This window comes from Coregonus lavaretus, assembly GCF_964263955.1.
Source record: "Coregonus lavaretus genome assembly, chromosome: 26".
Taxonomy (NCBI): Eukaryota; Metazoa; Chordata; class Actinopteri; order Salmoniformes; family Salmonidae; genus Coregonus; species Coregonus lavaretus.
The window spans coordinates 38,054,029-38,070,721 of NC_140013.1; the positions used below are offsets into that span (position 1 = coordinate 38,054,029).

General features: G+C 44.4%; 1 protein-coding gene across 1 annotated transcript; it reads right to left on the reverse strand.

The window, feature by feature from the left end:
- Window positions 1-3,184: 3,184 nt before the first annotated feature.
- Window positions 3,185-14,719, reverse strand: LOC311101658 (programmed cell death protein 10). Its single transcript, XM_084142804.1, has 7 exons — window positions 14,488-14,719; window positions 11,853-11,906; window positions 9,585-9,702; window positions 7,556-7,682; window positions 5,581-5,659; window positions 5,360-5,442; window positions 3,185-3,769 (listed from the first exon to the last, which is right to left on the reverse strand). The coding sequence occupies exons 1-7, from the start codon at window positions 14,575-14,577 to the stop codon at window positions 3,688-3,690; spliced, it is 633 nt and encodes a 210-aa protein (XP_083998930.1). The 5' UTR covers window positions 14,578-14,719; the 3' UTR covers window positions 3,185-3,687.
- Between the last annotated feature and the right edge of the window lie 1,974 nt (window positions 14,720-16,693).

Here is a 16,693-nt window from a genome sequence, read left to right on the forward strand (position 1 = left end):
CCTATGCTTCCTGGCTGATGTTTTGGTCACTTTTGAATGCTGGCGGTGCTTTCACTCTAGTGGTAGCATGAGACGGAGTCTACAACCCACACAAGTGGCTCAGGTAGTGCAGCTCATCCAGGATGGCACATCAATGCGAGCTGTGGCAAGAAGGTTTGCTGTGTCTGTCAGCGTAGTGTCCAGAGCATGGAGGCGCTACCAGGAGACAGGCCAGTACATCAGGAGATGTGGAGGAGGCCGTAGGAGGGCAACAACCCAGCAGCAGGACTGCTACCTCTGCCTTTGTGCAAGGAGGAGCAGGAGGAGCACTGCCAGAGCCCTGCAAAATGACCTCCAGCAGGCCACAAATGTGCATGTGTCTGCTCAAACGGTCAGAAACAGACTCCATGAGGGTGGTATGAGGGCCCGACGTCCACAGGTGGGGGTTGTGCTTACAGCCCAACACCGTGCAGGACGTTTGGCATTTGCCAGAGAACACCAAGATTGGCAAATTCGCCACTGGCGCCCTGTGCTCTTCACAGATGAAAGCAGGTTCACACTGAGCACGTGATAGACGTGACAGAGTCTGGAGACGCCGTGGAGAACGTTCTGCTGCCTGCAACATCCTCCAGCATGACCGGTTTGGCTGTGGGTCAGTCATGGTGTGGGGTGGCATTTCTTTGGGGGGCCGCACAGCCCTCCATGTGCTCGCCAGAGGTAGCCTGACTGCCATTAGGTACCGAGATGAGATCCTCAGACCCCTTGTGAGACCATATGCTGGTGCGGTTGGCCCTGGGTTCCTCCTAATGCAAGACAATGCTAGACCTCATGTGGCTGGAGTGTGTCAGCAGTTCCTGCAAGAGGAAGGCATTGATGCTATGGACTGGCCCACCTGTTCCCCAGACCTGAATCCAATTGAGCACATCTGGGACATCATGTCTCGCTCCATCCACCAACGCCAAGACTGTCCAGGAGTTGGCGGATGCTTTAGTCCAGGTCTGGGAGGAGATCCCTCAGGAGACCATCCGCCACCTCATCAGGAGCATGCCCAGGCATTGTAGGGAGGTCATACAGGCACGTGGCCACACACACTACTAAGCCTCATTTTGACTTGTTTTAAGGACATTACATCAAAGTTGGATCAGCCTGTAGTGTGGTTTTCCACTTTAATTTTGAGGGTGACTCCAAATCCAGACCTCCATGGGTTGATACATTTGATTTCCATTGATCATTTTTGTGTGATTTTGTTGTCAGCACATTCAACTATGTAAAGAAAAAAATATTTAATAAGATTATTTCATTCATTCAGATCTAGGATGTGTTATTTTAGTGTTCCCTTAATTTTTTTGAGCATTGTATAACTATGTGAACATAAATAATATTCACATACAGGTTCTCTTCCTTGTTCATTAATTTTAAGAGTTTGTCCTGAAAATCAATTGTTTCCTAAATATTTTATTTGCATGTATATCATATATTTGATGTTTTATGTGCAAGATGTATATTTGTATAGACTACACCTAATATAGAACAGAAGAGGCATTTACAGTAATTTCATTGAATTTTGTCACACAACACTGCCACAGATGTCTCAAGTTTTGAGGGAGCGTGCAATTGGCATGCTGACTGCAGGAATGTCCACCAGAGCTGTTGCCAGAGAATTGAATGTTCATTTCTCTACCATAAGCTGCCTCCAACGTCGTTTTAGAGAATTTGGCAGTACGTCCAACCGGCCTCACAACCGCAGACCATGTGTAACCACGCCAGCCCAGGTCCTCTACATCCGGCTTCTTCACCTTTGGGATCGTCTGAGGGGGGGGTGGGGTGCTGAGGAGTATTTCTGTCTGTAATAAAGCAATTGTGTGGGGAAAGACTCATTCTGATTGGCTGGGCCTGGTTCCCCAGTGGGAGGGCCTTTTCCTCCCAGACCCACCCATGGCTGAACCCCTGCCCAGTCATGTGAAATCCATAGATTAGGGCCTAATGAATTTATTTCAATTGACTGATTTCCTTATATGAACTGCAACTCAGTACAATCTTTGAAATGGTTGCATGTTGCGTTTATATTTGTGTTCAGTATATTTCCTTTAATTCGAATTGCAATTCTGTATCCTGTTTACTACTTCAATTCAAATTCAAGAATTTGAATTTATGAGGCATTCTCAATTCAATTCTGAATTGAGCACAACCCTGACCTGAACCATAATGGTAACCAAGCCAAATATACCTTTTACACATGCATACATTACACATACATCTACTTTCAAACATACCAGCTCCTAGTCAGACGGTCCTCTGCTCACGTCACCCTGACTGGGTCTCCTCCCCCAGGTGTCCTTAAGGGGTCCAGAGGTCTTCAGAGCTGCTTTCACACCATTACGTAAGGCACTACCAACAAGTCTTCGATGTAGCATTGGTTTGAATGAAGTTTTCATTGATCCCCATTTTCTCCAAGAGAGTGTCTGAATGTATTTTTTCTTCAGTTTGTTCACTCTTTCCCCTCACACCACTAAGTTGAAGTATAGGACAGGGTTGAAACCAGCACTACCACTCCTCTAGTACCGTAGCACACACTCACAGAGAGTTAACAACCACCAGTAGCCATAACAGTGGCAAAGAAAGCCCCCCCCCCCCCACTCCCCACTCTTCTTTGATTTTATTATCCCTCTCTTTCAAAGCCTGGAGTCTCCTAGCAACCACGTAGTGAGAGTGAGGCTTGTGTTTGTGTCCAGCAGGCAGTTTCTCTGGTCTATTCAGATTGGACACCGGAGAAGAGCTTATCTTAGACCAGGGTACAATTAACCCCTACACACACACACACACACACACACACACATACATACCGCACTGTAACATGTTGAGTATAGCAACAGAGTAATTCACCAATTGCTTTAACAATCACTCCAACACATGACACCTACGGTATCATTTTACACACACACACACACACACACTCTCCAGTATCGTGGCTGATTAATGGCTAATAATTTGACTTAGCTGATAACAGCCGCCGTCAATGGCAACACGATCCGAAATTAGGTCTCCAAGATTTCACTAATAAACTTAAGAAAAAAAACGCTTTCAGAATTGGATTAACCGACTGCTGGAAACGGGTACTGACCAAGAATAGCTCCTTAAATCCACTGTTACACAGAGCAAAAAGAAATGCCCATATTACATGTGAAATGACAAAAGCAAAAGACCCTTTTAAAATATTTCCAAAATGTTTAAACTATTTATTTGAACATTTTTGCGACCAAATATCTGTTAAATATACACCATCATCATCATCATCATGTCTCATTGTTCCAAGTTAGAACGTGAGAAAAGCAGAAGCCCTTGTATTTACACTTTGCTTTAGGAATGCCTTCATGGCCACATTAAGGCCCGGTGTTTTGGCTTTCACATGGACAGAGTGAGAGAGTGAGAGAAAGTGCAAGAAAGAGAGGGGGGGTGGGGAAGAGAGGGAGAAAAAGAGAGGTGCATTGGCATAAGATACTCTGTGGCGGTAGCATGATCGTGGCGAAACAAATACAATGAAAAAAAAATAATAATAATCTCTCTGGCAATTATAGTCTGGCTGCCTGCAACTCTAAATACATGATCCCCCATGAAGCAAAGACTTAGAAATGATAGTCACAAAAACAGAATCTTATAAAGGGTTTCCTATTCTCTGTTAAAAGCCTGGGTTAGTGTGGTTAACCCAGTCTATGTCACGGTCTTGAAGGTCTGGAGTATTAGGTTGGTTTGGTGGATGAGCCTGTTCGCGCTGACAAACACGTTTATCGCCCTGGAAACAAGCGGGACAGAAAGAGACAGGGACACACATGATAGGCGGTGTCAGTCACAGGAAACCATGGCAATAATGGGATTGATACAGTGCTTTGATCTGTCAAAATGTCAGGCTTCAGAGAATCAAGCCTAAATATGATTTCACAGTGAATGGTAATGGGAATTATTAAACGACCCTGAAAATGCCAAGTATCGTTTCTGCCACAGTGTCACATGTTCTACTAAGCAGTACACCAGACAAAAAAAACTAATAATTATATTGAATTCTGCGTATATCCCGCTATACCACAATAAACAAAGTTAAAATGCCGAGACACTGAGACCATTGAGCGCTTTTGAAGTGACAGGTTGACGCGAAATCTGTAACCCATCTCCTCTGTGCTTTATCAGCACAATGGACAGCGCCCTACACAGTAAAGCAAGGACTATTTAGCAACGAATATAGGCTACTAGATAGGGTCATTCACCTATTACAAACAGCCTATGTGAACGCAGCGGAATACAACTTGTTTTTCCTTTCCACAGTGCAGTGCTTCTATGAGCCAGTTGCTATTAAATGAACGTTTTTGGACAGAAAAACCTGCGGCTAGGGTAGGATTCTAGGCTAACCTGGACTCCTCTGTTCCAAGATTTTCAGGAACAGTCAAGGTGGAGGGGGCTTGTGGAGCAATTATCCTGGCGGCACTTGTGGAAAGGGGGGTGGGGCTCTTCAGGCAGAGATCAGCAGCATCATCGCTGCTGGGCTTGGTGGCAGCCTCGGTGGTTTGATTTCTGATATCCATTATAGCCGTGGCAGATTAGCTGGTTAGCGTTAAATAGGCTAATAACACTGAAGCCTTTTACAGCTAGCTAAGAAACTAACTAAACTCTGTAGTGGTGGGGCGTGAGGCAGAGTTGAGTGAAGTAGCTTCAACTGTAAACTTGACCCCGCCCTTATAAATCTAATATTACAGGAGGAGGCGGATCTCGTTATTCACTTAGCCTATCAAAGATGAGCAGCGTTTTACCCCGCTTTTTATGGAAACCCAAAGGAGTCATACCTAACCACCCAATGGCTTTCCATGGCCCTCCCTACACACAAACACTCCTCGGCGTGCTCTGTCCATGATGCTGACATTGCGCAGATACAGATTTGCACCAACCTGTCACTAAATCATTTGAAATGTATTGCTATTTTTATATAGGGACATAAAACTAAAACTGAGAGGGCTAAGCCCCCTTTTGCACCCTCGTACGCCGGGCCCGCAGTACACTTGCACCGGACAAGCACACCTGATTTAACTTGCCAACTAATCATCAAGCTCTCGATGAGTTGAATCAGGCGATTTTGTCCAGGGCTACAACAAAAATGTGTACTGTTGAGGGTACTGGAACACTGGAGTTGGGCTGCTGAGAGGTACTGGAGGACTGGAGTTGGGCTGTTGAGGGTAGTGGAGTTGGGAAAACACTGCTCTACATGATTCAGATGTAAACCAGATGTAAACCAGATGTAAACCAGATGTAAACCAGTATGGGTGATACATTGTACAGAACATGGAAGAGAAAAGCAGGGTAGAACATGAAGGAGGACGTGATGAGGTTTCCTTACTTTCCATCTTTGAAGTATGTTTTAAGTGTGTCGCTGAAGCTCTTGGAGTATTTCACAAACTCTTTCTTTTGGTGTTCCAGTGCCTGGGAAAACAACAGACGCTTTTTACGCTTTAAGAAGATAACAGAGGAAAAAACACAAGTACATCTCAAACTCTGCTGATAGCTGAGGGAGAAAGAAAATACATTTGTCTTAATTGGCCTGTGTGTGTGTGTTCTCACCCGTCGGTTCTGGTACTGGTATTTTCGGAAGACAGTGTTGACCGTGTCCAGGAGTTCCTTTATGGCGCTGGCGATATCTCTGTGGACAGAGCAGAAAATTATATTTTTGGTCCATCAGCCAATGTGGCAGGTAGATTTTAAAATCTACCAGCCACTCAGATTTTTTTACCAGTGAAAATATTGTTTCCCCCTGCTAAAATTACACCAACAAAACACAAAAACCGTATGAGCATGCTTTGTAATGTTTCTAGTAAGAAGTCATGTGGTATATTCGTGGTCCTCTGTAGCTCAGCTGGTAGAGCATGGCGCTTGTAACGCCAAGGTAGTGGGTTCGATCCCCGGGACCACCCATACACAAAAAAAAATGTATGCACGCATGACTGTAAGTCGCTTTGGATAAAAGCGTCTGCTAAATGGCATATTATTATTATATTATATATTAAATTGTGAAGTGAGTCTTTTTTTTTCACCTGCCCCTTTAAGCGCTGGAGGTTACCATGGTAGCGTGACTCGAGTCATGTTTGTACCTGTGAGATTGAGTCTGACTAGTAGAGGCGTTATCTTCTCTTCCCTAGCAGTTGAAACTCAAACATAGAAAAACAAGCTAGCTTGTGAACAAAACAATGTAAATAGCCAAGAAACACAAGGACAAAGTTTCACTTCAGTAGACTTTAGTTTTAAGTCAATTAGACCAACTTTTATGCCTGTGCGCAGCGCTTCTAAAAATGAATCTTTCACTCAGCTCTTCACATGCGCACATCCCCCAGTCAGGCAGTGTTGCAGCGCGAGGTGGGATAGGCTATATAGGATTCTTAGTTCTTCAGTCCAACGTGGCTGGTGAAATAGACATCTTACCCCCCAACGTGGCTGGTGAAATAGACATCTTACCCCCCAACGTGGCTGGTGAAATAGACATCTTACCCCCCCCAACGTGGCTGGTGAAATAGACATCTTAACCCCGAACATGGCTGGTGAAATAGACATCTTACCCCCCAACGTGGCTGGTGAAATAGACATCTTACCCCCCCCAACGTGGCTGGTGAAATAGACATCTTACCCCCCAACGTGGCTGGTGAAATAGACATCTTAACCCCCAACGTGGCTGGTGAAATAGACATCTTAACCCCCAACGTGGCTGGTGAAATAGACATCTTAACCCCCAACGTGGCTGGTGAAATAGACATCTTACCCCCCCCAACGTGGCTGGTGAAATAGACATCTTACCCCCCAACGTGGCTGGTGAAATTGACATCTTACCCCCCAACGTGGCTGGTGAAATTGACATCTTACCCCCCCCCAACGTGGCTGGTGAAATTGACATCTTACCCCCCCCCAACGTGGCTGGTGAAATAGACATCTACCCGCATTTGTCAGGTGTTCATTTTAGGCCCTGTCTGTGGACAATGACTACAACAGCAGTCAGACATCTTGAACCATCTCACCTCTCTTACGCCTTCTTAGTCCAACAGCAGTCAGACATCTTGAACCATCTCACCTCTCTTACGCCTTCTTAGTCCAACAGCAGTCAGACATCTTGAACCATCTCACCTCTCTTACGCCTTCTTAGTCCAACAGCAGTCAGACATCTTGAACCATCTCACCTCTCTTACGCCTTCTTAGTCCAACAGCAGTCAGACATCTTGAACCATCTCACCTCTCTTACGCCTTCACCTTCCCTCCATCCCTACCTCCTTCCTAGAACCTCTTACTCTCAGACTTGCTCTCATTCCTCTCACTTTCCCCCCCTCCTGGCAAAGTGAGCCAAAACAGAAACAACCCCTGAAAGAATAAGTGTGGGGGAGAATAATTGTGCGGGCTGTGTGTGTGTGTGTGTACTAACCTGAGACGTAGTGTTGATTGGAAAGACAATGGGAACAAGAGAATAAGTGTATTTTTGGAGAACTGTGTGCTTGTGAAGTGTTAAATCACATCACTGAGGGTGTGCTGGGAGGTCTGCGAGCGCATGTGTACTTACTTGATGGTCTGTAAGAAGCGTACTCTGTCGTTGATCTCATCTGGGATCTTGCTGAGGATGTGTTTGAGTGCCCGGGCCTTGTCATTCAAGTCCTGGAACTCCTGCTCCGGCCTGTCAATCATGAACTCTACACACACACAGGAAGAGAGCCACAGCCTCAGTCACCATGGAGACAGTCAGGTCAACAAGGAGAGGTGGTGGATTGTAGAGAGAGAGCGTTCCAGAACAGCCCCACCCAGAGCAGTCTGTGCACACACACACACAGTACTGTGAGTTAGAAAAAGGTACCAGTGTAGTGTAGCCTGGTTGAAAGTAGTCACACCCCTTGACTTTTTCCACATTTTATTGTGTTACAGCCTGAATTTTAAGATTTTGTGTCACTGGTCTACACACAATAACCCATAATGTCAAAGTGAAATTATGTTTTTCAAACATTTTACTAATTAATAAAAAATGAAAAGCTGAAAATGTCTTGAGTCACCCCTTTCTTGTGGCAAGCATAAATAAGTTCAAGAGTAAACATTTGCTTAACAAGTCACACAATAACTTGCTTGGACTCACTCTGTGTGCAATAATAGTGTTTAACATGATTTCTGAATGACTACCTCATCTCTGTACCCCACACATACAATTATCTGTACGCTCCCATCAGTTGAGCAGTGAATTTCAAACACAGATTCAGTCGCAAAGAAGGGCACCTATTGGTAGATTAAAAATAAAAAAAACGTTGAATATCCCTTTCAGCATGGTGAAGTTATTAATTACACTTTGGATGGTGTATCAATACACCCAGTCACTACAAAGATACTGGCGTCCTTCCTAACTCAGTTGCCAGAGAGGAAGGAAACCGCTCATGGATTTCACCATGAGGCCAATGGTGACTTTAAAACAGTTACAGAGTTGAATGGCTGTGAACAACATTTTAGTTACTCCACAATACTAACCTAATCGAAAGAGGGAAAATAAGGAAGCCTGTACAGAATAAAAAATATTCCAAAGCAATCGGGCACTAAAGTAAAACGGCAAAAAATGGACTTTATGTCCTGAATACAAGGTGTTATGTTCGGGGAAAACCCGATGGCTGCATCATGTTATGGGTATTCGATGGCTGGTGGCTGCATCATGTTATGGGTATGCTTGTCATCGGCAAGGACTAGGGAGTTTTTTGTGATAAAAAGAAACGGAATAGAGCTAAGCACAGGCAAAATCCTAAAGGAAACCTTGGTTCAGTCTGCTTTGCAACAGACACTGGGAGACAAATTCACCTTTCAGCAAGACAATAACCCAAGGCCAAATATACACTGGAGTTACTTACCAAGACGACATTGAAAGTTCCTGTGTGGCCTAGTTACAGTTTTGACTTAAATCTGCAGGAAAATCTACAGGAAGAACTTAAAAGTAATAATACGGTGCAAATATTGTACAATCCAGCTGTGCAAAGAAACTTACCCAGAAAGACTCAGAGATGTAATCACTGCCAAAGATTATTCGAACATGTACTGACTCAGGGGTGTGAATATTTATGTAAATGAGATTTCTGTATTTCATTTTCAATAAATTTGCTAAACATTCTTTTAAAATGTTTTTACTTTTGTCATTATGGGGTATTGTGTGTAGATGGGTGATATTTAATCAATTTTGAATTCAGGCTGTAACACAACAAAATGTGGAATAAGTCAATGGGTATGAATACTTTCTGAAGGCACTGTATATTTAGTATTCAAACAGAAGCAAAGGCCCTCACATCCCGGTGTGACTGTGTGTGTGTGTGTAACTATAGCTGAGCTTCTCATTCTGTGCAAATTAATTCATTACTACTATCAATCAGGCCATGCAGGAGAGAAATTCAAGCCTGGAGGGATGAAATGTCTCACACGAGGAGAGGCTGTATTATTAGTGGAGAAACAGCACCATCCTGTGGAGAGAGATGGTACTGTACACAGATGCACAATACCTAACATCTTCTAGGACTAGGTTATTCACTGCAGAACAGACACACAAGCAGACATTGACAGACCCAGACACACACCTTCCACATCGTCTGCAGCCATTCGCAGTAGTGACTCAGTGAAGTTGACCTCCACGTTCTTCTTCTCCAGGATCTTCATGATTATGTCCTGGGTCAGCCCTGGGTTCTCCTTCTCAGCCTGACAATCAACCACAGAACACACATCAGGCTCTGCTAATCAACCACAGAGTACACACAACAGTCTATGACAACAATTTTCCCCTAGCATTTGTCATGGAGATGAGAGTTTTAAAGCACATTTCCTGTAATTCTACACATTTTGCAATGTGACCCAAACATAAACTAAATCAATGGGGGCCCCATGCCATTACATTTGGGGAATTGTTTATTAACCCTGACTCTAGATTTTATTTTGGTGTTTGTTAGTTCCTAAAGATCTAATAAAATATATATATCTTCATTGTATTTTCTACATACTTTATATCTGGGGCTTAACATATTTTTTGGAATAGCAGCAATGATTTAGCAGCAGCGCTAAATGAATAGGGGAAACACTGGACAATCACCCACAGAACATATGCAGACACACACATCAGGCATTACTAATCAACCACAAAACACACACTTCAGTCTATGATAATAGAACACAGACCAATGATCAGAGTTAGGGTATTATTCTACGACGCTAGTTAAATCTACTCAAGCTAACCAGCTTCAGTTAGCTTCAAATTCCAGCTCAGGCTTTATCCATGATAGGAAGGCGGCTATTGATCCTGCACCTGCCGCTAATTCAAGCCAGTTATCCTGCAAATTCAGCAGGCTATGGTGGGAATGGGCTATTAGAAGTGCAGTCTTTCTTTGTGTCAAAGGTTATCTCGAATTGAACTCAGAATTGACAAAAGTGAGCTCGCTAACTCCTCTATCCCGCATCCTAGTATACCCCTCAGGACTATTCTGTCTCTCAAACTCCTGTCCCTCCCCATGAAGAGTGATTTGGTGTATGGGTCCTTACCTTTATAAACGCTGCCCTGTCCCTCCATCTCCTTACCTTTATAAACACTGCCCTCCCCTCCATCTCCTTACCTTTATAAACACTGCCCTCCCCTCCATCTCCTTACCTTTATAAACGCTGCCCTGTCCCTCCATCTCCTTACCTTTATAAACACTGCCCTGTCCCTCCATCTCCTTACCTTTATAAACGCTGCCCTCCCCTCCATCTCCTTACCTTTATAAACGCTGCTCTGTCCCTCCATCTCCTTACCTTTATTAACACTGCCCTGTCCCTCCATCTCCTTACCTTTATAAACACTGCCCTCCCCTCCATCTCCTTACCTTTATAAACACTGCCCTGTCCCTCCATCTCCTTACCTTTATAAACGCTGCCCTCCCCTCCATCTCCTTACCTTTATAAACACTGCCCTGTCCCTCCATCTCCTTACCTTTATAAACACTGCCCTCCCATCCATCTCCTTACCTTTATAAACGCTGCTCTGTCCCTCCATCTCCTTACCTTTATAAACGCTGCTCTGTCCCTCCATCTCCTTACCTTTATAAACGCTGCCCTGTCCCTCCATCTCCTTACCTTTATAAACGCTGCCCTCCCATCCATCTCCTTACCTTTATAAACGCTGCTCTGTCCCTCCATCTCCTTACCTTTATAAACGCTGCTCTGTCCCTCCATCTCCTTACCTTTATAAACGCTGCCCTGTCCCTCCATCTCCTTACCTTTATAAACGCTGCACTCTCCTCCATCTCCTTACCTTTATAAACACTGCCCTGTCCCTCCATCTCCTTACCTTTATAAACGCTGCTCTGTCCCTCCATCTCCTTACCTTTATAAACACTGCCCTCCCCTCCATCTCCTTACCTTTATAAACGCTGCTCTGTCCCTCCATCTCCTTACCTTTATAAACGCTGCCCTCTCCTCCATCTCCTTACCTTTATAAACGCTGCACTCTCCTCCATCTCCTTACCTTTATAAACACTGCCCTGTCCCTCCATCTCCTTACCTTTATAAACGCTGCTCTGTCCCTCCATCTCCTTACCTTTATAAACGCTGCTCTGTCCCTCCATCTCCTTACCTTTATAAAACGCTGCCCTCCCCTCCATCTCCTTACCTTTATAAACGCTGCCCTCCCCTCCATCTCCTTACCTTTATAAACGCTGCCCTCTCCTCCATCTCCTTACCTTTATAAACGCTGCCCTCCCCTCCATCTCCTTACCTTTATAAACACTGCCCTCCCCTCCATCTCCTTACCTTTATAAACGCTGCCCTCCCCTCCATCTCCTTACCTTTATAAACGCTGCTCTGTCCCTCCATCTCCTTACCTTTATAAACGCTGCCCTCAAGGTCTGTGCTGCCGACAGGTTCACTCTCTCCAACTGCAAACACATTATCACTGCATCAAAACACTTCTTACAGATACCATCTTCTCATTAACATATACACATCTCACAAACAAGGAAAACACATAGCTGAACTAAGTACCACAACATGAAAACACTTCAAACAGCATAGCTAGTAGCTACATACATGGAATACCATCTCATTAGCTAACACTGCAGACAAACAACCCCTAGAGTAGACTGGTACACATAAACAGCATTGAACAAAACAAGAATGTGTGTTATTGGTTTTACTATCCTTGTGGGGACCAGGAGTCCTTCCAAGGAGAGTAAAACAGGACAATTTTGACAAAGTGGGGACATTTTGTCGGTCCCCACAAGGAAAAGGGGTATTTTATGGTTAGTTTTACGAGTTAAGGTTAGTTTAAAGGTTTAAGGTTAGGGAAAATAGGATCTTGAATGAGAATAAATTGTTTGATCCCGCAAGGATAGTAGTCGTGTGTGCGACTAACACCTGGACTAGCGGAGTCAGTGTACAGTCGTGGTTAAACGTTTTGAGAATGACACAAGTATTGGTCTTCACAAAGTTTGCTGCTTCAGTGTTTTTAGATATTTTTGTCAGATGTTACTATGGTATACTGAAGTATAATTACAAGCATTCCATAAGTGTCAAAGGCTTTTATTGACAATTACATTAAGTTTATGCAAAGAGTCAATTTTTGCAGTGTTGACCCTTCTTTTTCAAGACCTCTGCAATCCACCCTGGCATGCTGTCAATTAACTTCTGGGCCACATCCTGACTGATGGCAGCCCATTCTTGCATAATCAATGCTTGGAGTTTGTGGGTTTTTGTTTGTCCACCTGCCTCTTGAGGATCGACCACAAGTTCTCAATGGGATTAAGGTCTGGGGAGTTTCCTGGCTATGGACCCAAAATGTCGATGTTTTGTTCCCCGAGCCACTTAGTTATCACTTTTGCCTTATGGCAAGGTGCTCCATCATGCTGGAAAAGGCATTGGTCATCACCAAACTGTTCTTGGATGGTTGGGAGAAGTTGCTGCCCCGATCCCGCAGCTGAATCAACTTTAGGAGACGGTCCTGGCGCTTGCTGGACTTTCTTGGGCGCCCTGACGCCTTCTTCACAACAATTTAACCTCTCTCCTTGAAGTTCTTGATGATCCGATAAATGGTTGATTTAGGTGCAATCTTAATAGCAGCAATATCCTTGCCTGTGAAGCCCTTTTTGTGCAAAGCAATGATGACGGCACATGTTTCCTTGCAGGAAACCATGGTTAACAGAGGAAGAACAATGATTTCAAGCACCACCCTCCTTTTAAAGCTTCCAGTCTGTTATTCTAACTCAATCAGCATGACAGAGTGATCTCCAGCCTTGTCCTCGTCAACACTCACCTGTGTTAACGAGAGAATCACTGACATGATGGCAGCTGGTCCTTTTGTGGCAGGGCTGAAATGCAGTGGAATGGGGAATTTTGGGGGGATTAAGTTCATTTTCATGGCAAAGAGGGACTTTGCAATTAATTGCAATTCATCTGATCACTCTTCCTGACATTCTGGAGTATATGCAAATTGCCATCATCAAAACTGAGGCAGCAGACTTAGTGAAAATTAGTATTTGTGTCATTCTCAAAACTATTGACCACGGCTGTAGTGCAGCTGAAACAGCAGCCTCCCCAACATCAAACTCCTTTGCATCATCAGAGTGCCACTGGTGCTACACACAGTAATTATCACACTCCTCCGTCCCTCGCTCTTTCCTTCTATTCTTCCCTACCACCCTCACCCCTTTACGACAACTTGCACTACCCCTCTCTTCTCGCTGAGGTCTGTGACTACCCCTCTCTTCCCGCTGCTCTCGCTGAGGTCTGTGACTACCCCTCTCTTCCCGCTGCTCTCGCTGAGGTCTGTGACTACCCCTCTCTTCCCGCTGCTCTCGCTGAGGTCTGTGACTACCCCTCTCTTCCCGCTGCTCTCGCTGAGGTCTGTGACTACCCCTCTCTTCATTCACTCTCTTTTTTCTGCCTGACAACTTCCACCTATAGGGCCCTAGAAAATCAGATTCATTTTTTCGCCGGATTCTGTTTTTTCCCCAAATTCCAGTTTCTCCTCTTTGTTTTTCCAGTTTTCCACTCTCAAAAGCACACTGTTTTAATAGAAAATCAACACAATTGGATGTCCTACATCCACAACAAAACGGTTGTCATTACATTAGCATCATCGATAACGGCTACACAAAGTGGTAGACACAAAGCGCAGACACAGGCCTTCCTGTGCTGTTGCCTCTTCAGCAAGTTGAAGGAAAGTACGAATCCCTGATGATAATCTTTCAAATAAATTCAATACATTTAGTTCATCAATACATTTTTGAATATTGCTGAATTCTGTTTTAATGTCTGGATTCCGTGATTCCGTCCACAACACAGATGTTATAGAGCCCTGTCCCTATTTCTCCATTCCAACCACACTCTCTCTCGTCTCTAAGGGTAATTAAATCTGTGTTATTTCTGCTGTGGCTGGATATAACCTTAAAGACCATAGCACACACACGCCCCATTCAAGAAACACTACATACCGTCTTTACCAAATCCTTTCCTCCTTACCTCGTGGAAGACGGGGTACATCACAGTGTAGAGTGTCATGGAAACCATTGAGGTAGTCTCTGCTTCATTCTTCATCTCTTCCATTGTCATCCTCGTCCAGAGGCCAACGTTTCTGTATGTGTGTGTGTCTGTTTCTATATGTTTGTGTGGAGTGAAGGCTGCTACAGGGGCAGGGCTCGCCTCATTCACTCACTACTACACTCAGAGAAGAGAAGGCTGGGGGGCAGGACCTGAGGAGAGAAGCGGGGGGAAGAAAGGGTATGTGGGATAGAGGGATAGAATGGGAGGTAAAGGACAGAAAAGACAATCCAATGTTCCAAGGCCTACTTTATCACTAAAATACCTCATTTAGGCTACTTTCATTGCTTCTGGTTGAGGTCTAAATGTAGGCCTTGTTTTTCTGTCCTAGTATTGTCAACAAACAACATCTAGCCTTGGAGGGCGATGACATTATATAACCAGGTAAACATTCCATCTGGCTCTGGTTCAAAGTCAAACGTGGGGCCGGGCGGTGGGTGTGGAGAGAGACAGACCCTAATCTCTACCATACACCTGCCCTGCCTGTGTACACCTGTGCTTCCAGGAAGGCATGCTACGGTTCTCTTTCCTCCTACTCTGACTGAAACATTCAGCAGCATTATCTAGTGTATGACGTCACCCTGGGCCATTACCAGACAGCACCTCACGTTGTGTAACTGGATGCAGTTACAGGCCAGAGAGGGAGTGTCAATGCTGCCCTTGTTCTGCAGATACTGACTGACTGTCTGAGTAGCCCAACAGTGACGGTTTCTTTCCTTATGTCATTGCGTTTCCATGACTCAGCCCCACCTGATGAAAGGTGACATTTCTATTTCTGGCCAGGCAGGCAGTATCTTTAAAGGGTGTTAATAAAATCATAGCTAGAAGCTGCTCTGAGCACTGCTCCCAGGTCAGCTTCATCCCTATTTATTCATTTCAGACCAGGATGGAGGAAGGAAAAACTGATCCTGGAGCAGAACACAGGGACAACTTTTCCCTAGAGCACTGCTGAGACTCCTTAGGCCACATGTGTCAAACTCATTCCACAGAGGGCCGAGTGTCTGCAGATTTTCACTCCTCCCTTGTACTTGATTGATGAAATAAGGTCACTAATTAGTAAAGAACTCCCCTCACCTGGTTGCCTAGGTGTTAACTGAAAGGAAAATCCCAAAACCTGCAGATACTAGGCTCTCCGTGGAATGAGTTTGACATCCCTGCCTTAGGCCATTTCCCAATAAGCTCACAACAAGCTTCCATTTCTTAACTAAATCACTTCATGGTCACTGATTTGAAAGAACTTGATAGCAGCCTTAAGGCACCATAGTGAGACTAGACGCATTCCACCCATCAGTGAAGAGTGGGGGACAATAGCTGAGGAAAGGAAACGTATTGGACACCTTCTTTCTTACCTGACGCTATGCTTCTCTCCGTTGCCTATTATCTGGCCAACTTTACTGAAGGATATACGCTGATTAGAAGGGCTACTGGGCCTTAAGAACATGACATCACTTTTAAGAACGACTGTCTCAGTTGTCTGTCTGTCATGGTACAAAGACCAAGCTATACATCTAAGTCCATTAAGACGTTATTTCAGCCAGTCATGCATTATCACATTGTAAAATTAATAGGTTTATTACTGGCCTTTATACCTAATTGTATGTCCACATAGTCATTTGTCACATAAAGTAAGGCGCATGGACGGCTGACTGATCAGATAAGTCAACTGCTATGGAGAAATTTACAGCAGCTACAACATAACAACAGATGTCTCTCTCCATAATTCCCATCCACCAGTACCACCTCTTGTACTGTAGCTACCCCATACAGCTAGCTACCTGCCTGGTTAGTGTCTTGACTCGAGTAACGTTACACTGCCACATTTAGCTAATTACATTTCATTATAATGATGCCATCGTTTGATGAAAATTGAGGTGTAATTATTATTCCAAACACGAGAGTTTCTATGGGACAAATTCAGGTAACATAAGGTCCCTACTCGTTTCGTTCGGCTCGGTTGAAGAAACGTTTTGCAACAGAATCGGACGAGACTTGTTGACAGAGCTAACGCTAGTTCGCTATTTAGCCTTGGTTTCGAGCTAGCGTTACTGGTTGGCTATCTCTACAACGCTACCGAATCCCAATGTCTAGCAAGTGGAGCTGTTACTAGCGTGCTAGTCCAGTCTGTCAG